Source organism: Zerene cesonia, unplaced genomic scaffold, assembly GCF_012273895.1.
Source record: "Zerene cesonia ecotype Mississippi unplaced genomic scaffold, Zerene_cesonia_1.1 Zces_u004, whole genome shotgun sequence".
Classification (NCBI taxonomy): domain Eukaryota; kingdom Metazoa; phylum Arthropoda; class Insecta; order Lepidoptera; family Pieridae; genus Zerene; species Zerene cesonia.
The window spans coordinates 1,720,640-1,747,081 of record NW_024045134.1 but is presented as its reverse complement, the minus strand read 5'-3'; the positions used below and the strand labels follow the sequence as shown (position 1 = coordinate 1,747,081).

The window sequence follows — 26,442 nt, the reverse complement described above, 5'->3', positions numbered from 1 at the left end:
GTTGCTATAAATAATTATTCTTCCTACTTACAAATAAGAATGAACGTTACACGTTAACTTCTGCATTCGAGCTATTTATTCTAAAATTACATCTTAATGTACCGTTTTATTATATGTTTGAAAACGTTAATTAGGTCGTTTATTAAACTTATATGTATACATTAAGCTATATACACTAGAATGTCTAATAATATTCTCTATTGTCATTGTCACATTCCTGCGATTTTACTTATCCATTTCGACGGTATTTACAAAACGATTAAGTTAATAGAGAGAAATTATAGAAATGCGACGATTATGCATGGATTGGATTAACCAGTTTGTTACCAAACAGATCCGGGTCTAAAACTTTCAGCCTTGAGTAAAAGTAGCGAATGATACCGCGATATATACCCATGATATCTTTAATTACCATAATGAATTTAAAACGTAACATTTACATTAATTTTATAACACGTAACATGAGAAATGTACATCTTGTTATATAAAAGTGATCGTTCGTAATTTTTTCCGAATCATCTACAAATAAATAACAAAAAATTAAATTGGCACTTACCATTTTTGAAGGGGACGGTCTCCGATCGAAATTCCCCATAGCAATACCTTAACTATTAGATACAAATATCCTTTTAAAAACACAACAGTTTCACATAATTCACAATCATGACATACGTACACAAATTAAAAAGTTTAATTAAGTCAGAAAAAAAAAAATAAATAAATGTCACTGGCTGCACGCACTTTTTAAAAAATAAAAATTTGACAGGTGACAGTTCGCGGTTTTTCGTTAGGCGGGAAACGTGGTGTCGCGCGGGCAGTTCGTCATAGACTGGCAATATGGCGGCTTTTTTTGAGGGTTCACACAAGTCGATTCACTTTCTACGACCTTACGTTGTGTGCTTGTAATTAAGCGCTAAGTTTTACGTAATATGACGATGTAACTTGTATTTGGTTTCCGTAAAATTCTTTGGAAACGTTTATTTAATCGATCCATGCATACCAACAAAAAAAAGCCTCGAAGGCAATTTTTATGGACAAATAATATTTTTTTCCCAACACGGTAACTGAAAATAGCTTGTTTTTATCAACCATCTATAATAATCTTTAAAATAATATAGCGTTTTAGACACTTATCGTGTTTTAGTTGCATTGTTTCGATATAAAATACACTTTACACTAAAATGTGCATGAAAATATCTAATCTATTTTTCTCTCTCTAATCCAATTATGTATGAATGAGTTAACATTATTTAAGATTATTATTATTTAAAATATCCTGTATAAAATTGTAAAACTATGTTATATCTCGAAATTATATGAAGCGTTTGCGAAACATCGAGTCATCATAACATGTAGCCTTGAGGACGAGACGCGTTGAATTCTTTTGCATGAAACGCCAACACGTATGAAAATCAAAGCTAAGTCTAAAAGGTAATGCCTTAATTATAAATTGAACAATACAATATAATATTATAGCACATTGTGAAGGAAAAACATTGTATAATATGAACGTAATTTGTGCATCCCTTTATGTAAGTTTTATAACATAATTATCTAAACAATATTTCAATCGTGTCAAAACAAAAAAATCTATGAAAAATTGTTTGAATGACGGACAATCCGTCAATCACGCTGAAACTACTGAACGAAATTTGATGAAATTTGGTTTACAGAAAGGGAGCTGACTTGGGAGATAGGACACTTTTTATCTCGATTAAATGCTCCCTTGGGATTAAACAGGATTCTTGCTATATGAGTGGAGCCGGGACAAGCATCTAGTGCATAAGCTAAACATAATTTCATCATCATGTAACACTAGCTTTTATCCGCAGGTCCACATGCGTTAAATTCGGAGTAATTAAATAGATGTTTATAAACCTTCCTCCTAAATCACTCTTTCAATTAAAATAACCCCATAAAAATAGCTTGATTATAAAAACATCCAAAAATATTATGAAGATCTTATCTCTCACTCTAGGAACATAATGTATTACAATTAGCTATGTACATTTCTTGTTGTTATTACAGACACATCTTTAGTACTGGACTGAGATATTTTTTTCCAAATTATGCTATAGTACGACTTTACGGACACTTCGAAAAACCATGATATATCTAGCCGCAGCCAGATATTGAATCGATCGAATATCGGTTGTTGTCGGAGACACTAATTATTATTAATAATAAGGTTTTATACCATTTTTATAAATTTTTATTAGCTCGGTAAAAAAAATTAAAGTTCAACATTTTAGAATAAGCTAAAATTTTTACAATTATGTACGAGTACTTTATACTTTCCTGATATCATTAACTCTACTATTTATATCCATATTGATTGTCTATCTTTATATCAAAATTTTATCAAAAACATGTTTCTTGATTTGATAGATATTTGTTACATAATATGTACATGTTATGGTACAGATTAGTAAACAAGTATAAATTTTTTGTACACCTTCAATTCTACATCCACTTTTCATCAGTCAGAAATTCCTGGAATTATTTATGCGTTATATAAATTAAAATCAAATCATTGCATTCCTCATCATAATAATTATGGATATGGATAAATTGATGTTTTTCTCCCAATCGAGACTTATCATCAATTCTGCTATTTATATCCATAGGCACACACATGGTCTAGATTTCTAGATTTTATGCGTGGCCTCACAAAAACCTGGGCAAAGGAATGTAGTCCGACACGCCTTGTGATCTAGCACATACCTATAACTTATTTTTGCGTAGAAATTACAGAAATGGCTGTGTGATAGAATAAATTTAATGATGCAATTGGACATGTAATAAGGTTTTTATTAGGGTTCTGTACCCAAGGGGTAAGCGGGACCCTATTACCACAGATGACATAATACTATAATAGTAATTACTAAGATTCGCTGTCCGTGTCTATACTTGTCTGTCTGTCTGTCACCAGGCAGTATCACATGAACTTTGATAGTACATACACAATATTTATGATGTATTTTTGTCGTTATAATAAGAAATTATCAAAAAATTGGATCGCCCTTTAGCCGATTCTTGTAAAAAATTGAAAATCAATCGTCTTGCTAAATTAAAGAAGAAAAAAATAAGGTACAATTTATTTTAACATACACAAACACACAAATAGTAACAATACATAAAAACAAAAAAAAAAAAATAAAAACATAATAAGAGAATGAAAAAGAAAAAATAAATATAAATTACGTGTGGTTGCGTGCGCCAAAAAAGGATGCCACTCATTATATTTGAGGATGAACACCTCAATACTGATTTTCATTGACACCCTTCCGACATCTGGATTGCCAGCCACTTCACACAAATGACAAATATCACCAAAATATCTATATTCTATGTTAAATATGACGTTATTACTATTTCACGTTGTTATTTGATACAAGAATTGTTTAAATTTTAAAGAGAAATTACCATCAAGTATAATCTAACGATAAATCCAATCGAATCAAATATTTATGCTGTTAATTTTTGTGCAATGAAACTGGTTCAACCAGTTGCAATCCAAACTATCTACTTGATTAATTTAACTATTGGTTTTCTCTTATACGGTATGAACAATCACTTAAAGAGGTATAGGTTTTACTTAAATTTTTCAGTTTTTTTTATGCTAATATTATATACGTAATTATTAATATAAATTGTTATAAATGCTGAAAAGAAAAGTACTGGAAAAATAGTCGACACGCAATAAAATAATATCTGATATTTTTTTAACCGACAGTAATATTTTATTTACAGTTTTTAATATTAACAGTTTTCTCTGTAAAAAAGTATATCATCATTAGTCCAAATATGTTTCCACTGCAGGGACGCGGGCCTCGAGGGTTCAGACCATAATTCACCACGCAGGTTAATATACTCTATATAATTAATTAATAATTAATCACTATCATTTCATAATAAGTCGCAAGAACATATAATAATTAATTACGAAATGATTTTTTGAACTCCGTTATATATCTAATGTTTTGTAATTAGATAATTAATATTCTACGAATGTGTTTCGCGTAGCCGGTGTATCAATGGAGCGGAACCGGACGTCCGATAGGACAGTATTGCCCGTTTTATGAATATTTTATTCCATTGCAATTGCAAGAAATTTAAATTACCCTTTTTAATTTCTGGAATACTGTGCCAGACGCAGGTTAATTATGGGCTGTGTGATAAGCAAAATGTATGTTTTTTATATTAAAATTTCGGTCCAATTGGTCGAAGCTTGATATTATGCTATATCCTAGATAGATAAAATGTTCATAGCTTGTTGATAGACAAAATGTTTCATCTGTATAATATCTAATATTTAAATTTTAGGATACCTAGGTTGACCCGTTTTAGCACATGTTTCCTTCTTTGAACAATAAAATTGACTGCGATTTGCATTTTAAAAGTAAAAATATAATTATTCGGCTCTATAATAAGATTTGTTAGTTATATTTTCTTGCACTTTTAAATTTTTTGCATTTGTGAGCTGTATTTGTATAAATACATACCCACTATATTTCTAATGAAATATTACATTGCATACAATAACAAGCAGGGTTTTTGGTTAAACTATATCTGTAGCTTTTGAAAACAATAGCCACCTACTTTATAGTGTCTATATCTAAATCTTCATTAAAACACGTACAAAGCGGTCCTTAACTACCTTTTAGAATTAATCTTCGAAAATGTCAGATATTTTAACATGTAGATTTTGTATTACCTGATTAATTAAACTGATTGATAAGTAATGATTAATTTCATTGATGAATTTACTTACGTGTTAATGAATTGAGTTTACTCAATCGTTTTAATTATTAAAATAAAATGAACGCCATCTATTGATAAATATAGAAATTAAACAGTATTGTGGGCATTCACAATGGTTACAGTGTTTGACGAATTGACAGATGGCGCTTAATCCTAAAACGGAACATGATATTTATTTTTATTGAAATAAAATAAATAGTTGACCTAATAATTATATCAAAAGCTATTTTAGTATAAGTGTACTGAGAATTAAATTTATATTGTTTTAAATTTTTGTATTCTAATGGAATCTGTCTTGTTACAAATGTTCTACAACGTCAATTTTGACGACATTACAATGTCAAATATCGGATGTCAGTAAAATTCATTTTATAGTCTGTAGAGCGATCGTGTGTTCGAGTGTTCGTACCTCGTATTCGTTTATTGGATTTTGTGAAACGAAAATATTACGCGCACTCTGATCGATTTATTTACATAGTTCGATTTTATAAAATTGATGATATGTTGTGAGTTTCATTAAATAATCACAAGTAATAAATTAACGTTCCACAATGGCTAAGTAAGTTAAATTTAATTTGTCTTAATGAAAATTGATAATTTATCACTTGACTGGTGGAAAGTGTATTGGAAAGCATGAATTTGGAGAAAGCTGTAATTTTCCAGATACATGTATGCTAGTTTACTCTTTATATTGTAAAATGATTATCCTCAATTTGATGGAAAAATTGTAATAGTTTTGTATTATTGTGCAAACCGATAGGTGTTATATTTTATTACGAGATTGGTTTCGGAAATAAACCTTCTTTCAGACATAAATATAAATAATATGTCTGTGTACAAATACATATAATATTCAGTGTTATTAAGAGTATGTTCTTCTTACTGTTTCGTACTGTACTATAATGTAAAAAATAAAGAAAATAATTAGAAAACTGAAACACTTTTGCCATTTATATTAAAATATTGTAATACATTTGAATAATGAAATATTTATTAAATGATGTGCATACTCTTTGAATACCAGTACATATTGTACATACAAATAAAATATTGTAACACAATTTGTACATAAGAAGTAATAATTACAATATGAATAAATGTGTTTTAAAATATTATTTACTACAAATTGTTACAAATGCTAATTATATGCAAACTAAAATAATGAATACCAATCAAAGCAAAGTCCTTGAACCTCATCCTTTAATAGACCCTACACTGTGAACATGTCAACATATTTTATGATCTTATCTCATAAGCGACTTATAAAATTAGAAGATTCTCAACATAAATAATGCTTCTTAAATAATTTTTGAGTGGTCTTAGTATTATTTTGTTGATCTTTATCGAAGACTTTATCAAATTTACCTGTTTTTAATACAAGTTGGTATCAAAAATTTTAGTGACTTTAAAATTCTTGGAATCTATGATCGCTTTAATTTTAAATATTATAGATATAGTAACTACTTCTAATACTATTATATCTCCTTTATGCCTTAAATATTGATAGCTTATCTCACCTCTAAGCCACATTATTAAAATGAAGTGAGCATTAATAATCCTCATATTTTGTTTTTATGTGTTGTAACAGATTATATAGCAATAATAACCTTGTCTTATTTTTAAAGAATTTAATGAATTCAGTTGTATTGAAATAAGATTTAACAAACATCTGAATGAATGACATTTAATGTTTAATTTATAATACAAGGATTAACATTTAAATAACTAATCTAGAGAAATATTTATTGTAATAAAAACTTTTTGGTTGTAATTTGCATTAATATGATGGGAAGATAGAATATTCGAGTATAATATTGATGATATGCCATATTAAACTATTGTTTGATTTATTTAATACTTATAAGAAATTCAAATTAGTGCAATAAAAGTACAATAAAATTGTAACACCTGTCTATGCTCAAATGAGCGTTAAATAAAACTATATAAAAACTTATTAACTGTGTAATAAATGCCTTAAAATATAATTATTTTATTCAATTAGCATTCTGTTCCAAATTGAATGGCTTAATTGTTGAAGTTTTATTCTAAAATATAGATATAATCTATTAAGAACTGCACTATAAGTGTATTTTTTGTACTATTACAATACACAAATAACATTCAATTAAACACCACTTTTTGAACTGTGTAAGAGTGTTCGACCAAGTGTGTAAATATTTCAATTACATATTTTTATACCTGCACTTAGTAATTCAATTAATTGCTTGAATAAATGACACCTGTGCCATACCAAACATTGTTAAGCCATTCCATTCATAAGGCAAAGTAAATTGACTTCTTTGTATATTTCCATATGGTATGGTTGTAAATGTGTGAACTGATTTTGATACTTCTTTTTTTATTTGAAAGCTGATATCTCCAGTGTGAACCTTTTATTATTTGGTTATTTCTGTCAATTAGATTTGTTTTGTAATACACTATTAAATAATATTTGTAAACATTCTTTTGACTTCTATATACAAAAGATATTGTCAAATGAAGTATCCAAGATATATTAGCAAACAGATGGATAAATAGACGGTTTATTCAAGTTTGATTGTAGCTGCCATTATAATAGATTCTATTTTTCCAGGGAAATGATGATAGTCTTCGTGTACGATACGCTGTGCTGCGTGTCGGAGGAGGACGACCCGGCTGACGCGGTCCTGTACTTCCATCCGGGATGGGTGTCAGATACACAACGACATGCGCTGGCTGGACAGGTGAGGAGTAGCTGAAGGAACCCTCCCGTCACTTAAGACACTAACACTTTAGTGTGTTTAGTGTGTTAACTAAATGCGCTAAAAACACAAGCACACCAAATACACTAAAATACTAAAGAAACTAAGGAAACTTAACACACTAAATGCACTAGACTGTATGAAGCCTATTTATACTTCATGTATCAGCAAATATAGTGCTACAGTGACATTCCGAATCGATGGTTGCTTTAGCTAAAATTATTCAACAAACAACAAATCTCAGAATAAAACCTTATATATATCCTTACAAACTTTCGCATTTATAATGTTATAGTAGGATAGTAGGATTAGTAAGATTATAGTAGGATTTTGTATAATCGTTTAACTTATTCGATAAATCCTGAACAGATTCTTTATACTTAATTTTATATAATCGTTTACCAGATTCGGCATATTCGTATTTATAACGATTCTAATGGCATTGGATCGCTATTAGCACTGTCGCAGTTTCCGATATCCAAAAAATTATGAATGATTTACGATGTACCTACGTATTTCCCGCCCGTCGCTTCTGTTCGCTTGTATTTGTTGCTTGCTATAGGTCAGAATATTTGGTTAGTTCATCGAAGAATCACTAGAGAATCTGTTAGAATGAATATTTGATATTATTTGTTGCTTGCAGGTCAGAATATTTGACTAGTTAAGCGAAGAATCACTAGAGAATCTGTTAGAATGAATATTTGTTGTTATTTATTAGTGGCGGAAACTGAATTTTATGACTATCCGCTTAAAGTGCAATTTCAAATAACGCAATAGATAGTAATTAAAATAGGTTACTTTTACCCAATTGTGTCCGAAGAATGGCTGCATAATGTATTTTGCTCCAAAACACCTCATTTATTTTCCGCTAAAGAGGTTACGTTTCAATATATTAAATTTATTAACTAAAAACTATTCATCTTGGCGCGAATTTTTTTTTTATCCTTAACGTGATGTAACATCTCAAATGGAAAGGAATAAATGAGTGAATTAATCGAAATTCAAATGATCATCGGACCAATACAAGTTTCCAATATTATCCCTTTATGGTTTTATTTTCATAATCCATTCCAGTTACAAACTATTTGGATAATAGAGTAATTAGTACTAGTACAATCCTACTATATCCAACTAATATTATAAATGCGAAAGTTTGTAAGGATGTGTATGCGTTTGTTGCTCTTTCACGCAAAAACTACTGAACCGATTGCATTGAAATTGGGTACATAGATAGCTGGACAACTGGAATAACATATAGGCAACTTTTTATCCCGATATTCCTACGGGACACGTACTTATGCGGGTGAAACCGCGGGGCGCAGCTAGTTAGTAAATATGGATGAAAATAGACACGCCTCCATTTAGAGCGTTGGTATGTACAGTGAAACCTGGTTAAGTGAGACATCAAGGGACCTGCAATGTCGTTTCACTTATAGAGGTATTCCACTTACCCAGTGTCTCAGATATACAAGTATAAATAAATATCTGTCTCATTTACAGAGGGTTCCATTAATAGAGGTCTCTTCGCGTATCTTCCCACTTTCATAAACGGATATTAACTTCAGTTTTTCACGTAATGATAACGATTGTAGCTTTCGTTTTGACATTTTTCAAATAAACATTTGTATGATAGTAAAGTGAAACTAAAACTGAAGCTAATTGAAGGTCAAAATTTGTACTTACGTACTTGGAATTACGTGTGGAATTTGTGGGTAGAATAAGAATGAGTAAACAAACAATGTTATCTCAGTTACAGAGGTTTATGCATATAAAATTTACTCGCTGTCTCAATTATAGAGGTAACTATGATGATAAATCAAAAGAACAAATCCCAGATATAGAGGTTTACCTCGTCCCACTAACAGAGGTAATTCAGTGCCAAAGTGTTGGGACCTCAGCATGAGTTCCAGTTACGGAGGTTTCTCACTTATCCAGGTCCCACTTAACCAAGTTTTACTGTATAACGGCATAATAAGAATGGTAAAAAAATGCCGTCCAGCGAGGTTATTACCGGGGCAATAGCGTAATGGAATTAATTAATCTATACTAATTAATTAATTCGGAGTGTCTGCGTGTAATATAGAAATAATCGCTTTTTACCAAATACCTATGAATATATGCACGGTAAATTCACAATAAATTGTAAATTTCTGTCTGCCTGTCCGTGTCGGCTGATTTATGGAACGGCTGGACCGATTCTGACGGGACTTTCACGTGCAGACAACTGTTGTACCTACTAATAATTACTTTTATATATTTTTTCGCAAATAAACCCAAGGGAACATGGGGCTTTAAAGGAAAAACTTTTTTTAGAATGGTACATCTCAAGGGATCACATTTCGGCCATACCCTTTCCCCCCTTTAATGACGTAATTTACAGATAATCTTAGACAAGTTATTTAAAGGAAGTGTTTCCTCTAAAGGTGGTGGGCGCGGCCCACTGTGTCAAGTCTCTGTTCTCACAGCCCACGGCCATCACGCTGCAGAGCGGCAAGTTCATCATCAGGGAGTACGGCAGATATGTTCTGGTGAGTTTATTCCTATAGCTATATCTTATATCTTTAAACGAGCAATTCTTGAATGAATTCATTTTTCTTCTATTCTCGTAAAATTGTCTCGTTATTGTGTACTGTCTTAACTAAAAGACAGAAGAAATTTCGCTGAAAATATACAAAAATAACACCGCCATTTAAATATTACTAATAATTATAGAACCTAGCGCCTACTTAGATAAACTTCACGCGGAATTTCCGAGCAAAGTCTGTCGGATCATATATAATCCTAATACAAGTTAATTTTGAATTTCCCTGCTCTTACCGACGTCACTGGTGAGAAGGTACAACTCCAAATTATAATAGGGGCAAAACAATAACAATTTCCTATCAAACACAAAAAGAATCACTTCAATTGATTGAAAACCCACGGAGCTATAGAGTATCACAGCCAAAAAGATGCAGGCGAATTAAGAACCTCCATCGTTTTTGGATGCCGGTTAAAAAATCCAGTCTGGTCAAAACACCACTCAAGATACGCTGATATATGATGCATATTTCTCTCGGAATTCGAAAAAAATCATCAATTTGCATTAGGTATACCTACTACAAAATTCGCAATTAATGTAAAAGTATTTTCTCAATAATTGTAAAATAAATCGCAGTATTTTAAAACGACACCGTGAATTAATAGTTATACTAGCTGCACCCGGCAAACGCTGTTCTGCCTTACTCTGATCATTTAGGGGGATGAAAAATAGATGTTGGCCGATTCTCATAGATACCGGATAAGCACAAAAAATTTCATCAAAATCGGTCAAGCCGTTTCAGAGGAGTATGGCAACGAAAACTGTGACACGAGAATTTTATATATTAGATATGCAGTTAATCTATTATACTACTAATGATTGCGAAATATTACAAGAGTTTGTAACACATATTAACATTTGACAATAAAACTCTCAACTATACTAACATAATAATTGAATATAATATTCAATTAATAGTAAACTTCAAGACTCCTTAATTACTGTAGAAACAATACAATGCGATATTCATTAATAAAGTATTCTATATAATATCTTATGAAAGTGCCATTGCATAACTTCATACAAGGATAGCCGGTATGTAAAGACGGCAATAAATTAGTCATATTTTATATAAGAATCGTTCAATGAAGTGCCTTTTAATTGTGTATAACGATACGCATTATGATATTTCTTATCATTATTGTGATGATGCGAAACTTTGAAACGATGTTCATCTGATGTATGACATTCGGCAGAGCTGTATTTCGATTCATGTTTTGAGCCGGGCTAAGGATATATCAAATCTTGTGTGTCATCCTACTTCCTTCCTACTAATGTTATAAATGCGAATGCTTGTAAGGATGTGTGTGTGTTTGTTACTCTTTCACGCAAAGACTATTGAACCGATTGCAATCAACAATATATAGGCTACGGGATACGAACTTACACGGGTGAAACCAGGGGGCGCAGCTAGTGATCAATATTTCTAAGATTTTTTCTTTGGTTTGCAAAATAAGAGGAAAATCCAATGACGTGCGTCATTGTTTATTGTGATAAAGCGGACAATAAATATTTCTACATTAATGATTTCTTAAAATTTGAAGTCAAATGCGAGTGGGATTCGCTGCACCAAGGGTTCCGTACTAATAGGCTAAAGAACCAAACCCATACAATTTATTAACAGCATTGCTCAATATCTATGTTTTTCTATTTGTTATTATAGCGACAAGAGAAATACATCTTCTCCAAAAATCTCAACTGTCATGGTACGGACTTGGTATGCACGCTGTGGTATCAGACGAACAGACAGCGAAGTCTTAGTAATAGGGTTTAACCAAAAAAAAACGATATTATTATAACTTTTCATTTAACGTATAGTGCTATGTATGTTCACCTGAAAACCAGAAATAAATTAATTATTTTTATATCTCGTCTCACAACTAAAATCTCAATGTAGCGCTGTTCAAAGAAACTTCGAGAAGCCTCGCCTAATGAAGCGTAACTATTTAGCACTTCGCAATTTCGCAGTACATAATTCGATATAATTTTTCAGCTTGATTGACCCACTTTCAATTGTTTTATAGTTATTAATAAGCTCTAATTATACATAACAATGGACTTTGTTGGTTTGTTGATTTAAAATACATACAATGAATGTAAGTTAGGCAAATTATTTATTAAATTATTTTGTAATGCATTTGAAAGAAATAAAGAAAAACATTTATTGTAACACAGACATACACACACACAAAAGATCATAACAGAAAACAGAAGCATACAATATACTAATATTGCACCCTTTTTAATACGTTTCTGTTATCTTCACGGTTCACCTGTATGTATCTTTCCAGCTGACTCCTTTAGACTCTATTTTGACACACTTTAAAGGGACAGATTGGATTCGAATTTCGTCTGGACGAAATAAATATACTTACGTATACTCTGTGTGACATTACAATTTAGTAGATTCTATCGTTGAAGCGTGTTTTTTTTTTATATTTTTATATCGATTTAACTATCCTTTTAACGATTATTTAACTGTGTTGTGTATTTGAATCACTCTGAAATATATGCAAACTAGCTGCGCCTCGTGGTTTCACCCGCGTAAGTCCGTATCCCGTAGCAATATCGGGTTAAAAAGTTGCCTATATGTTATTCCAGTTGTCCAGCTGTCCACGTATCAAATTTCATTGCAATCGTTTCAAAAGTTTTTGCGTAAAAGAGCAACAAACACACACACACCCTTACAAACTTTCGCATTTATAATATTAGTAGGATAAGATTAGTAGGATAGGATAGTAGGATTACCATATTAAAATGTGACAAGCATAGACGAAACCGCGTGCGGAAAGCTAGTGCAGTATAAAATAGGAAAGTTATAAAAATTACTAGGTAATTCAGTCCACATCGTTGTTTTTCCACTATATCTTTACCAAACTATGAATATCGAAAATACATACAATGATTATATGAAATCACTCGTTAGGATCAGGAATCGAGATCGTATCAGATACATTAACATACAGGACACTATTTAGATGCACTAACAGGTTTTGAGAGTGATAAAACGTATCTGAATGTTTCGTCTTGATAAAATCTAGAATTAAATATCAGTAACATCTTAAAAATGCAGTCGAATTAAGAAGTCTGAGCTATGCTTATATTTTGTTCGTAAGTATAAAATTTACTCGACGCTGCGATTTTACTCGCATAGTTCTCGTACGAAAAGGCGCTTAAGTTACTGTTCGGAATCCCTGTGCTAAGTATGGCTACGTCCCCAAGGATTACAACACTTATTACTAGGACTTCGCTGACCGTCGTGAAATAGATCGATTGCTAAAATTATCAGAGAGCACAAGGATCATAAATTGGATGGTCGACCATTTTTTGGCAGTTTCTCTTCAAATTTTTTTACAGAAAAATTTTTAAATCTAACTCGCACTTGGCCGATTTTTATTTCTTATTTCCACGCTTCATATAGCTATAAAAGAAGCGTAGATAAGAATACAAAGATGTTTCCACTGGGAACTGAATATATTTTAAATGTCTATTTTCACGAAACTGAGAAGTCATCTAAAGACCTAAACTACGAAACTTTTCATAAATTAATTATGTTCTACAAAAAAGATCGCTGAAGTCCCTGGTCGGGAGGTGCCACACCAGATTCTAAAATGGGACCAAGTTAAAAAAAAAATCCAGTCAAACACAATAAGAATCACGAGAATCAGTTGAAGACTCACGGGAGTTATCGAGTAACGAAACCAATTGAAATACAGGACCTGTTTGGAAGCTGAAAAGCATTCAGCACTTTCGGCTTAAAAAGCACACTCACTATCAACTACAGCACATGTTAGAATTCCATCCGTCCACCGTTTTTCATCAATTCATCTTATCCGCGTGAGTTTCCATCGGATGCTATGAATTCATAGAAAAGTGTACTTGAGAGAAATGTGTTCTACGTTCTAAGGGCCATTCAAATAACTATATAGTCCAGCGGGCTCTCGAATCACGGAGCGCTAATATATGACTAATTAATGCTCTCGGCTAGAACAAACCACTTATCTTCTTATGAATATTGAAGTGCTCTCGGCATTCCCTCGTTGCCAGCGTTAAGTCGAGTTTTATATCGGCCGTCTGATAATAATATAGCACTGGAGAATTTTCTAGAATTGCACTGCTTCTCGGGCGATTTCAGAAAAGGGGAATGTTCTTATTACGTCTGTATTTTTTGGCTTTGTTATTTCATAACTTTCGACTGGGTGAACCGATTTTGATGATCCTCTTTTTATTTGATAGCTGATGCCTCTCGTGTGGTTTCATTTAAATTTCGCTATTTATTTTGTATAGACTTGAATTTTGATGACGATATGCATATAACGTGTTTCGCATTGGCTTTTTCCTTGCTTTCCGGCTCTCGCGTTGTGAAAGTTTAATATCTTCCGGTGGTCGGATGCAGAATAATTAATTAAAACCTGTTCATTCATTTAATAACTAGCATTCTGCCCCTGGCACTGCGTGCGGATGCCGATAGCAGTAAATATTTGCAAATTGTGAATCAGAAATCTCACCAAACCAAGAATCCCAGTGAGCAGGGCGCAATAAACTTTAACGGCCACTAAACAAGCCATTCGTTAGAACTCCTGCGGGAATAGCGAGAATGCAAAGCGTGCATAAAACTCGGAGCCAATAAAATTCACTGAGATATATACCTTCCTATACATTGTGCATATTATCGTAACTTCAAGTGTTACGACACTGTATCGGTGGTTTAAATTTTAAGTTCGAAATGGCCTAAGGTTTTATAGAACACTAGCTAGACGCCGCGGCTTATTTGTGTGGTCTGTGGGTAGAAGACTGTGTGAAGAAGGTTTTCCATCATTATAGATTTTGAAGTTTATAATATCGTTAAGGTTAGTGGAATATAGGTATATGGAGATATATACAAAGTCCTATACATATAGTTTTAAGTATACAGAAAAGTGTGGACTGGCTATTTTTTCTTTGACAACGCGAGCGAAAGCGCGAGCGTAAGCTAGTTAAGAAATAAAACCCCATTGAACACTGTTATGGTTTCACTTTCTGGTATACGTATAAAAAAATCTTAAGAACGCTATGATGGAAACGTGATAAGATGGAAGTTTCCGGAAATAACTTGGTAAGGAGAAACAATTTAAGAACTTTTCTGCGAAACGTATTTTAGATGCAATAAAGCGAAGGCGTTATCTATGAAGTTGATTATTATCTAGCTAAATATGCAGCGTAGGTAGGTATCGTGACATTGTAAGGTCCAATAACCTTGCATAGATTTTATAGTGCAAGAAAATTCCACAGAAATTACAAAGATACACTCTTCCATGATTTAAAAACAACACTTAAATTGTTTTTATGATATAGACGAATTTCTCGCATTGCAATAATATAAACAAAACAAAACACAGACATTACATGCTATTTTCAGATAGTAAAAACATGATTATTGTATAGAATAAATGTTTAATTACCATGTAAAATAAATACCATGTTTTATGAAATAAATGAATGATATTAAGAACGCCGGGACGGAGGAAGGAAGAAATGCAATGATATTGAATTTTATTAGTTTATTATTACATGCTACACTGGGATAATTTAAAATTAAGCGTGTTTTTTTACTATAAATAAAAGCATTTGATAGTAAAGGTAATTTGTCAGTATTATTTCTGTGCTAGTGTGGGAATCGAGCACGCTTCGGTACGAATTGGACCAGCTCGCGCCTGGGATGGTACCCCCACAAACACTCGATGAAAATTGTGATCGCAATATTCGCTTGCAATTCAACTTATTCGTTCTCGTTAGACTGTAATGCGAATATATCGCAGTTATGTATTATGCCCGGAATTTACTTCTCCCAAACGTCCATTAGGTGCAGGTAGCGAGGCGACGGTTATGCTACTATTTCTGTGTAATCACACTATCACACTAGTCAAGCAGGAAAGTATGTTTGTTTGCATGTTTTTACGTCAATCACGCGTAAAGTACCTAGTGATGACGGATTTCGATGAAATTTGGTATACAGATAGGGTATGAGGCGACTTGCTCGATTGCTGACATCCCGATTAAATGCTCCCTTGGGATAAAACAAGAATCATGATATCCAGGCGTAGCCGGGACGAGCGTAAAATTTTTCAATAAACATAACCCATCATACTGAATTTCATAATTTAACGTTTTCACGTCAATAGACTATAATCTATCGAAAAAGAATGCGTTAAACTACAATCAAATGTTACAGAACACAATTTCATGATAACATATATCTATATTCAACTGTACATGAAACGTAATATATTTGAAACATCAGACAAGGACAGAACTAACTCCAAATGTCATCTCTTTCCCGCAACCGAAATCCTACCGAAGTCTATTCACGAGCATGATGAGCTGTTAGACACCTCGCGAGTCACGTGACTGCAGGGCTTCAATGGTTTTAAGGTTTAATACCCCGCCGGCCTTAATTACTTGTAAGGCTGCTTTGTGTAATGGTGTTTGTTTATGTTTAGCGAATGGGCTGTTCAAATTTGATGGGTCTCTATTTTTTATTGTATAAAATGGCTATGAAAACGCGAAAATATGTGAGGATGGATAGTTAAATACTGTAGTTAAAACAACAGCTAATTCTATATAGAATTTGGCGTAGATATAAATGGTGTAGATTGACACTGAGGCTTTTGAAATATACCTGCCTTTATAACTGCATATTGATGGCTCTTCTGACTTAAAATCGATAAGTAAGAGAGATAAGTATTGGACCCGCCAATTATTACGGTTCATAAGATTCAGCCTTGTGAACGACTGACGGACAGGCAGACAAACAGACGCACAGCGAAGTCCTCGTATGAGCCTTCCGTATTTTCGCTGTAGAAATGGAACTGTGAAAAGTGTAAAAAATTCTATATAGTTATGAAATTTAGACAACCCGGGAACTTTACGAGCCGCATACCTTCATACTTTATTGTTATGTTGAAGTGGATTCTAAGCAAGTTTTAACGATGCCACTCCGATGATGAATTTTATATGCCGTGAGCTTTATTTTCATATGGGATTCGAGATTGTTTAAAAATATACAAATTTTAGAGGTTGTGTGATGGAAGTTGGGGAGATTATATTATTTTCAAATCAATTTTGTTGAAGAGTTAAATAAAATAAATAAATAAATTTTCATGAAATAAGTTATGCCGCAGAAAATTGTAGTACCCCCTCCGTAGGGTCAGGTGAACCTTTTTATAGAAAAGAATTATTTTTATTAAAATTTTGGTAATCTATCATCATTTATTATTTATCACACATTGTGTGTATTTATCAGTATAGTGTTGAATGATATCAAGGCGATATACCAGAATTTAATATCTTCCGTAATTTATCAACAGGCAATAGGCAGTGACAGGAATATACCAGATTGGGTGCTTAAAAACCGCTCGAACCTCCTCACGTCAATGATCAAAGTGTACCACGGCGATCTCGAGTCATTGGCTGACACAATGGAAGACCAGAAACGCCTGGCCGAGAAGCTGTACCAGATATTCGAGACGTATCTCCCAGTTCTGCAATATGGCTGCCATATTTTTCAACGAGTACCAATGTTGAGTCTTCCGAAGGTGAGGCATTTATTTTTTTCTAGTAGCATTGCGATGGGAAAAATGTGAATATCAGTAGTTTATTAGATCTGAATCGAAAAAAAGAAAGAAAGTAGATTAGGAGCTTTTCAGGAACAAACAATTAGAGGCATATTTTTACCATCATATGACTTGACTTATTTATGTATCGTACATTAAGAGTCTAATTTCAATCGTCAGTTAAAATTTATTCGTCGAAATATTAAACAACCGTTTAAAAATGTGTTCTAATTGTCCAATTTGACATTTTACGTGTGTTGTTTTTTATATTGTTGTGTAATATTGTATTGGACATCCATACAATTAAGTAACTTTAAACCAGGGATTGGAAAATTGGCGCTTGAAGCAATAACATAATAATATTGCTCCTCTAATAAGGTGAGATTAGTATACTCGGCAAATAAACACATTTCGATAAAATTTAAGAGGTTCAGAGGCATTTACATTATTTTTTTCATTATTAGGCTTTGTTTTAATAATAGATCGCAAAAAACACATTATTGAAAGTAATATAACTCTAAAATTATGAATTATTTAGGAACTTTGTTCCGAACAAGGGAAATAATGAATTGGTTTTCATGAAAGCAATTTTATAGTCCGTATAACGAGATACAAATGATAATACAAATGGTGGATAATAATATTAGTAATAGCCTTGTGAATTGTTTTCGTGGAAATGGTGTGGATTTTTAATCCTAGCGAAAATCCCTCAGGAACGGCTGTGGGATGTTCGCAATATTTTCTTTTTTTAATAAAAAAAGTCTTATCATTGCCCTTTCTCGGTTCTCAAACTATCTGTGTATAAAAATTGCATCCAAATCAGTTAAGTGGTTTAGGCGTAAAGATGAGACAGAGAGACAGAGTTACTTTCAAATTTATTATATTAGTAGTACTCAATAACATTTGTAATATAAATCCTTTCGGTACATAAATTAAATTTGTCATTAAATGTAAAACAAAATTTCACTTCACGGTATGTAAGCTAATGCAAAAATTATTATTCATCATAACATATTTCTTTACCTATTTATTTATTTATTCATGCTTTATTATTTTTATTTCTGTAATAATTACAAATTGAGACTTAACCTAGGGTACATTATCATATAAATAGCGGGACTAGACTAAGCGGGAACAAAAATTTTCCATAAGCACTTCCAAGTTGTTTATTAAGGAGTGCCGATTACAGGACAAGTCGAGTTGTTTCTTATCGTACATTTACATTTTACAGATAATTAAATATGTGACTGGATACAGGTATACACATATAGGAATGATACACACACACAAGTAACGATTCCAAGTAGTTGTTGGCAAAGTAAATAGGTATGTGGTCGGTAGGTGTTCATTGAATTGAAATTTGCATAAGCTTCATCGAGTTTTTTTTTTCGTAAATCTATTCGATAACGTATAAGATTGTATTTTCGGCACATCTTCCCTGTGTTTGATTTTACGCGAGTTTTATACATTTAGAAATTAAACCTTTTTAACTTCAATCTCCCCGTGACCACGCTCGCTGTAAAGTGTTCGAAACGTCGGGTTAATAATATCGTGAATAAATCGCGTTTAAAATCCGTTAAAAAGTTTTTAATTTCTAAACATCTTACCTTTTTAAAGAAGGTATTTCTCGTTAAGTAAAGATTGTAAATATCCTGCGGGACTCAATGTAACGTAATGGGTGCTTAAGTTTAGGGTTTTAAAAAGGACGGCATTCAAGCTCTAATGTATATTCATATATAACTTTGTTATCTTTGATCCGAGCTTTATTTGAATCAAGTTGTGTAGAGGGAATAATATACCAACGGCCGAAATGTTTTTTCCATTCATTTCATCTTTTTTGCCTTTTTATTTATTTACCGTATAAAAATTAAAGGAATACCGAACCTAGAACCTTTGGGTGAAAACGTTTATGTGTAAACCACTAAACGAAGGGAGTAATTAGTGGCTACATTTAAAATTCATATATGTATTATGTATTTTTTACGTTTGGATAGGAGTATATATATCAAATCTATACATACAATAAAACAGTAGCCAGACCATTCTTATACATGAAATATTTAGTATATTTTATTTGACAAAAGTGATTTTTTAGGGGGTGGCAACCGGGGGATAAATATGTAAATTCGCGAATCTGTTATTAAATGGGGTGTCAATGTATAGCTCTGAAAGAATTAAATATAGATCTTTTAATAGGCTTTTGCTTAAAGAAACAGTTGACTAGATATACGCTCCAAAAGTCGTAAAAATGCCATACCGCCTCTTCTTTACAAAGTCCAAAATTTTGGAATCCACGCGAGCGAACTTCGGGCGAAAAGCTAGTATCATCATACAAAATAAATATATGAAAAAGAAATACACGTTTATATCCGTGTTTAAAGAGTTGTTGTTTATTCAGAGGTAAGTAGTTTTTTTTTCGAAAAAAAAATACTTACAGTAATATTGATGAAGGATCGAATATCGAGTGTGCAATGAATCGAGGATTGTATCTTTAGTATTTACGAAATACACTGAAAGTCTCTTGACGTCATGGAAATCGTAAATTTTTTTATTAAAAAAATATTACAAAAAAAAAATGATAAAACTTCGTAATTATGACTTTTGAGTGGTTTTTCTGTGCTATTGAAAACATTGTTTTTTTTTTCTATTTATGTTCACTGTGAAGGAAAAAATCGTTAATTATGTATGTATGTGTTAAATTTACTAAAATTAAATTAACTCTTGTAATTGTTTTATAATATTAGTAAGGATTTTTATATTCATTCTAACACTGCCTCTGCTTAATCCTATCAGTCAGTACGAAAACACTTCAAGCGTTAAACGATTGTAGTTTTTTGTTTTTATATTGCTACTTAAAAATGTAAGGCCAAAACTAATGGAATTTTCTACGGGTGATAGCATTTTCAAACAACGGTTTTGGGTTCTCGCAAATATCGTTCATGTTTCTTCTGTTCTTCTCTTAGTGTTAAATAATTTTGAAACAAGAATTCAATTGATCCAAAGATCAACACCTACAACGATACAAGCTCACGAATTTTGACCATTTCCTTTTCCTCACCCTTCCCAGCCTATTTCTTCGTTCCAGTCGTTAACACTTTCTTATTCCTTTCCTCTTAAAAGCGGGTAGCGCACGCAGAATATTTACTCACCATCAGGCAAACCGCCAGTTCAGTTGCTTATGGCATAAAAAAAATTTATAAACTTTACCCCTTAGTAATATTAGTATAGATTTCGAAAATCTGATTTAATCCCTTAAAATATTACCATAGTGTTGATGACACGATTTTCAATTCGTATTGTTAAGGGGAAAGGCTTTTTATTTGTATGTTTGCTATGATTTAACTCGAAAACTACGCGACCGATTTACACTATTGGAAAGCTTCATCTTTACAGAGGTTACTCTCTAAAGGTGAAGCTTTCCGAAGCCTGTGTGTTAACATAGGCTATGTTTCGTTTTATCCGAGTGAATCGGGGCTAAGTAGCTTAAGCTAGCTATCCCTATATATATAAAATCCCTTTACAAACATAATACCATTAGAGCCACATTGTAAGGTGTTATCTATCTAGTAACCCGATACGCTGCGGTCGTGAACGATAGCCCTACGAAACTGAAACACAGTACTCCTATCGCTCATCTATTTATACGACTAGACTCACTTTCCGCCCGCGACTTCGCTCAGTATTCAAAGGAAGATATGCTGTCCGAGGTTACCCCGAATTTCTCGTATCTCAAAATATATCTGTACGAAATTTCATCTAAATCGGTTCAGCGGATGCTTTTTTATGTCAGAGCAAGAAGGTGTTATAGGTGCTTTGCCGACCATTTAAGTGTCGCATGCTTTACTTTCGCATGAATAATACGACATAGCCCGTTTCCTTTTCCTCACCCGTCCTAGTCCATTCCTTCTTTCCAGTCGTTAATCCTTCCCTTTTCCCTTACCCCATAAAAGCGGGCAGCGCATTCACAGAGGTACTACCTTTGCGAATGTTTATGGGCGGTGGTGATCGCTTACCATCAGGCGAACCACCAGCTCAGCTGCCCGCTATGACATAAAAAAAAAAAAAAAAAACATACGATAGGGATGCGACGTAAAAATCTTGCGAACAACTTATTTAAAAAAGTAGGATTTAAATTTGTTGAAAGCAGGCCAAGTGCGATTAAAGTAGGCGGATGGGGTTGTCGCGAATCATACGCCTCGTTATAACCTCTTCTTTGCATTTAAACGATTCGCTCTGAATATTATCTTGAGACCTTTTCTAAATGACTGGGTTACAGAATGTATAGGCTAGGTTAAAGAGCGGTTGGTTCCTTTTAGAGACTGCACCGTTGGTCCGGTGGTTAAGAAATTAGAATAGAACTGAAGAGTCTTGGATTCAAGGTTATTATTAATAAAAAATTGTTTCAAATCGTGTTTGAGTATTAATCTATACTAATATTAAAAAGCTGAAGAGGTTTTTTGAACGCACTAATCTCAGGAACTACTGGTCCGATTTGAAAAATTCTTTCAGTGTTAGAGAGCCCATTTAATGAGGAAGGCTATAGTCTTATGTACCATGGGCGAAGCCGGGGCGGACCGCTAGTCCAAAATATGTATGTGTTTTAATGTTGCTTGTTAATATTACTACACGTATTTGGATGGAAGTTGCTATACTGGCAAACTTGAAATAATGTTTCGACTTGAAATAACGTCTTGGGTATTATGAGGTTTCAGAAATGTTTCGCGGTGTTATACAGCTGCAGTATGCTATCAGTTTGATTGAAGTCATTTACTAGCTATGGAACGTACTCGCTTATTCTCATACAGGAATATAGCAAATTGCGTACTTTCTCCACTCTCTTGCAATACGCTAGATAACTTTTTCGTATGACAAGAACATTCTGGAACGTTCTGGAAGTTATTAGTGAATTATTTTACGTGGGGCAACATAGCTAAAATCTCTTTGTGCGGTGAAAACGTTTTGTTATAGGAATTCTTTTACATTCTTTGGTATGTTTAACCTATGCTATTAGAAATGAATGGTTTTTGAAAATAATGTATTCTTTACGTAATTTTTGTATTTATACTGGATTATAGCTAATTTTAGTACGACAGAATGTATATTCTTCATTTTTTTAATACGATTTGCTATGTAAGTTTTATATACGTTTATACTGCTATTTAGATGTTTGATTCGTTTATGGAGAAAAATTATTGTGCAATAATTAAACGTTCTTTCAGAAAGTAGCACGGGGGCAGATCCGCGGCAAATGGCTGGATTTAATTATATTGCTTATGTATTTTTGTTCTACCACTGATCAATAAATATATAAATAAATAAATCCTACATAACATTATAAACGCGAAATTATTATAATTTACTAGCTGCCCCCCGCGGTTTCACCCGCGTTAATTCGTATCCCGTAGGAATATCGGGATAAAAAGTTGCCTATATGTTATTCCAGTTATCCAGCTGTCTACGTACCAAATTTCATTGCAATCGGTTCAGTAGTTTTTGCGTGAAAGAGCAACAAACACACACACACATCCTTACAAACTTTCGCATTTATAATATTAGTAAAAAGGCAATAGGATAGTAGGATTATAGATAATTTTAGTACACAAATGTGTTCTTCATTTTTTCAATACGATTTGCTATGTAAATTGTATACGTTTATACTTACTGCTATTTAGATGTTTGCTTCGTTAGATGGAGAAAAGTTATAGTGCAACAATTAAACGTTCTTTCAGAAAGTAGTATTTTTTTTTGTGTCACAGTCGGCAATGGAGCTAGTGGGACGCCTGATGTTAAGCGCTACCACCGCCCATGAACATTTAGAGAGGCATTAGGTCCATTGCAGACCTTACGCCTCTACAAATGGATTGCCGACTTTAAATTGGGAAGGAATTAAGAAAGGATTGATTCTCACCAAGGAATAAAGGAAAGGACTGGGAAGGGGAAGGAAAAGGATGTGGGCCTCCGGCTCCCCCACTCACCGAACAAAACACAGCATAGGGGCAGATCCGCGGCGAATGGCTGAATATCAAAATTTTGTTTATGTATGTATTGCTCTAACACTGAACAATAAAAACACAAATAAATAAATCCTACATAACATTATAAACGCGAAAAAATTTTAATTTACTAGTTATGCCTCGCGGTTTCACCCGCGTAAATTCGTATCCCGTAGGAATATCGGGATAAAACGTTGCCTATACGTTATTCCAGTTGTCCAGCTGTCTACGTACCAAATTTCATTGCATTGCTTGAACCCTTATAGGAGGCCTGTGTCCCACCAGTGGGAACATATATGGGCTAATGATGAATGATAGTAGGATAGTAGGATTAGTAGGATGGGAAGTTTAGTAAGATTACTGTTTCAAGTAAAAACTGCTGAATGTATTTAAATGAAACTTTGCAGTAATATTGCTTCTACGTCAGAATGAGACATGAGCTATATCATCAATTTCACAAATTCACTTGCAAGTGCCTGTGGGTTCGTCCGCAGGCGACCAGAGCAGCGCAGCAAGTAAAATATATATCGTTAATGACATTTCACGTTTTGTCAACAGAGTGCCACGTCCGTGTTTATGGAATCCATGCAAATATTGGAACACTGCCGGCGAAATAGAGGCGTTCTGGGCGGAGTTATTCTATACAATAATAAGTAAGTATTTCTACAGCAGTTACTTAATAAATAAATGTATTTTCTTTCTTTATTTCTTTCAGTTCTTCTTCTACTTTCAGAGCTTTAATAGTACTTGATAGTTTTTGCTCATATAATCTCGGATGTGGGGGACCTTTGAAAACAAACCTAGAAGTCTAATATACAAGGATCAATTTAGTAATTCAAATTGAAAAATACCAGGCAAATTGTAAAATATCACTTTCACATTTGCCCCGTAGAAAATTGATCAGTGTAATTAGTCGTAAATGTAGGTTTTTGGTACCCCCATATAGCTTTAAATACTATATTAATGATGCTGTACTAGCAAACCTGGTTAGTACAGAACTCTGTTTTACTCATAAATAAATTAAAAAAAAAAGCTGTCCCAACAGACGTTGTACTGTCTTCGCAGGAACTATCAAATCCATAAGGATTAAAAAGTAATGTAAGGTAAAAACCTAGGCCGATATTTTCTTGCTAAACTTCCAAAAACAAAATAAGCCAACTCACATGCGATGCCGTTACTAATGGATATGGGGAGTCATTTTTATATGAGGAGATTGTTGTATCAACAACCGTTATAGCCTTATACATTTCATTTTCGTTTGAACCTAATGAGTAAAAGACATTTTATATTCTGGTATCGGACAGCAGTACAGGTTCTGAATGTATTTTGGGAGACAATTTGTGTGCAAGTTTATTTTTGGAACGCGGAAGTCGTTAGAGATAACTGAGATGCATAAAACAAGAATACAGTTATGGTATTATATAATAATATCGGTGTCAAGTCCAAGTTGGTCTCACAAAAAGATCAACTGCAGAAAAAGACGATACACATCTACTTTATGATTTTTAATTGGGCGTGTTTTTTTATTATTTGTTGTTATAGCGGCAACTGAAATAAGTTCTCTCTGAAAATTTCTACTGTTTAACTATCACGATTCACGAGACACAGCCTGATAACAGATGGATGGACAGACAGACAAAAAACGGATAGCGACATCTTTGCAATAGGGTCCTGTTTTACATTCGTTGTCCTGTTCTTTGGGTACGGATCCCAAGTGATATATCGGATTCTCGCTTTAATGTCTCGTGGATGACGATTTGAGAACGTTTGTTTGAGTGTTAGGAGCATAGTGGTGAATCGGTAGTCATGAATGCCTCTTAAGTAAATTAACTAAAAACCCATTCTTGGATATATTTTGGGAAAGGAACCTGTTTGTGAAGTTATTTTTGGAGATAGCACGGTTGGGTGAGGACATACATATTGACTCGTGTCGGTATTTATAACACCTGTCCAAAATCCAATTGGACAAGGTATTTAAATATTAATAGCATTCAAGAAGCGTGTCATTAGATGTCTTTCGTTATAATAACACTGGGTAGATATATTATAATGTGAGAATATTTAAATGGATTTTTTTTTTATTTATGTTAATTTTTGAATAACTCAAAAAAGGAGGAGTTATCAAGTCGACTATGTTTTTTTTTCTTTTATTATAATATTCTCATCATTTTTACTGGATCAATCATTTAAATTTTTCTTTTCTCAAGCTCATAATATGTTTATTTGAAAGCCTAGTATTATAAAAACATGTAGGTAGAGGTTATGCAAAGAACGTAAGATATTTCATTTAGTAGTCATATTATGTCACAAAATGAAATGATCGTCTTCTTATTTTGTTAATTTATTTTCCAGTTTTATATTGCGACACTCCGAAACTCGTTTCGTATGCCTAATCGAATAATTTTATTTTGTTATTCCGTCTTTGAAAGCGTTTGAATATTCATGTATTTATTTTATGTCATTATGTCTAATTATTCATTAATAATTACAGTTTATTTGTGTATAATTTTTTACAACAAGAATTATTTAGTCTAGAACTCGAGATAAGTGTCATTGAGTATAATGAATCTCGCTTCGACGGCTGCTGAATACAGAGAAATATAATCGGAATTTTATTCCGATACTCGAAAGCTTTCACTTTTCTTTGAATAGTTTCTTATAAATCATTTATATGAAGAATGTGCATAAAACAGTTAATTTTCATGGTATACAATGTATTGTCTGGTGCTATAAATGATATTAGAAAGACATTGAATTAAAATAAGCAGTGT

General features: G+C 32.9%; 2 protein-coding genes across 2 annotated transcripts in view; one reads left to right on the top strand and one right to left on the bottom strand.

The window, feature by feature from the left end:
* LOC119838753 (mucin-17) overlaps window positions 1-825 on the bottom strand; it is a 59,337-nt gene extending 58,512 nt beyond the window's left edge. Inside the window, exon 1 of the mRNA XM_038364852.1 lies at window positions 557-825. Coding sequence (XP_038220780.1) covers window positions 557-595 — 39 coding nt within the window. The 5' untranslated portion in view covers window positions 596-825. The remainder of the gene's footprint in view (window positions 1-556) is intronic.
* A 4,312-nt stretch (window positions 826-5,137) lies between these two features.
* Window positions 5,138-26,442, top strand: part of LOC119838662 — a 29,550-nt gene continuing 8,245 nt past the window's right edge. Inside the window, exons 1-5 of the mRNA XM_038364727.1 lie at window positions 5,138-5,323; window positions 7,358-7,487; window positions 9,929-10,033; window positions 17,433-17,660; window positions 24,230-24,324. Of these exons, the coding sequence (XP_038220655.1) occupies window positions 5,316-5,323; window positions 7,358-7,487; window positions 9,929-10,033; window positions 17,433-17,660; window positions 24,230-24,324 (566 nt within the window). The 5' untranslated portion in view covers window positions 5,138-5,315. The remainder of the gene's footprint in view (window positions 5,324-7,357; window positions 7,488-9,928; window positions 10,034-17,432; window positions 17,661-24,229; window positions 24,325-26,442) is intronic.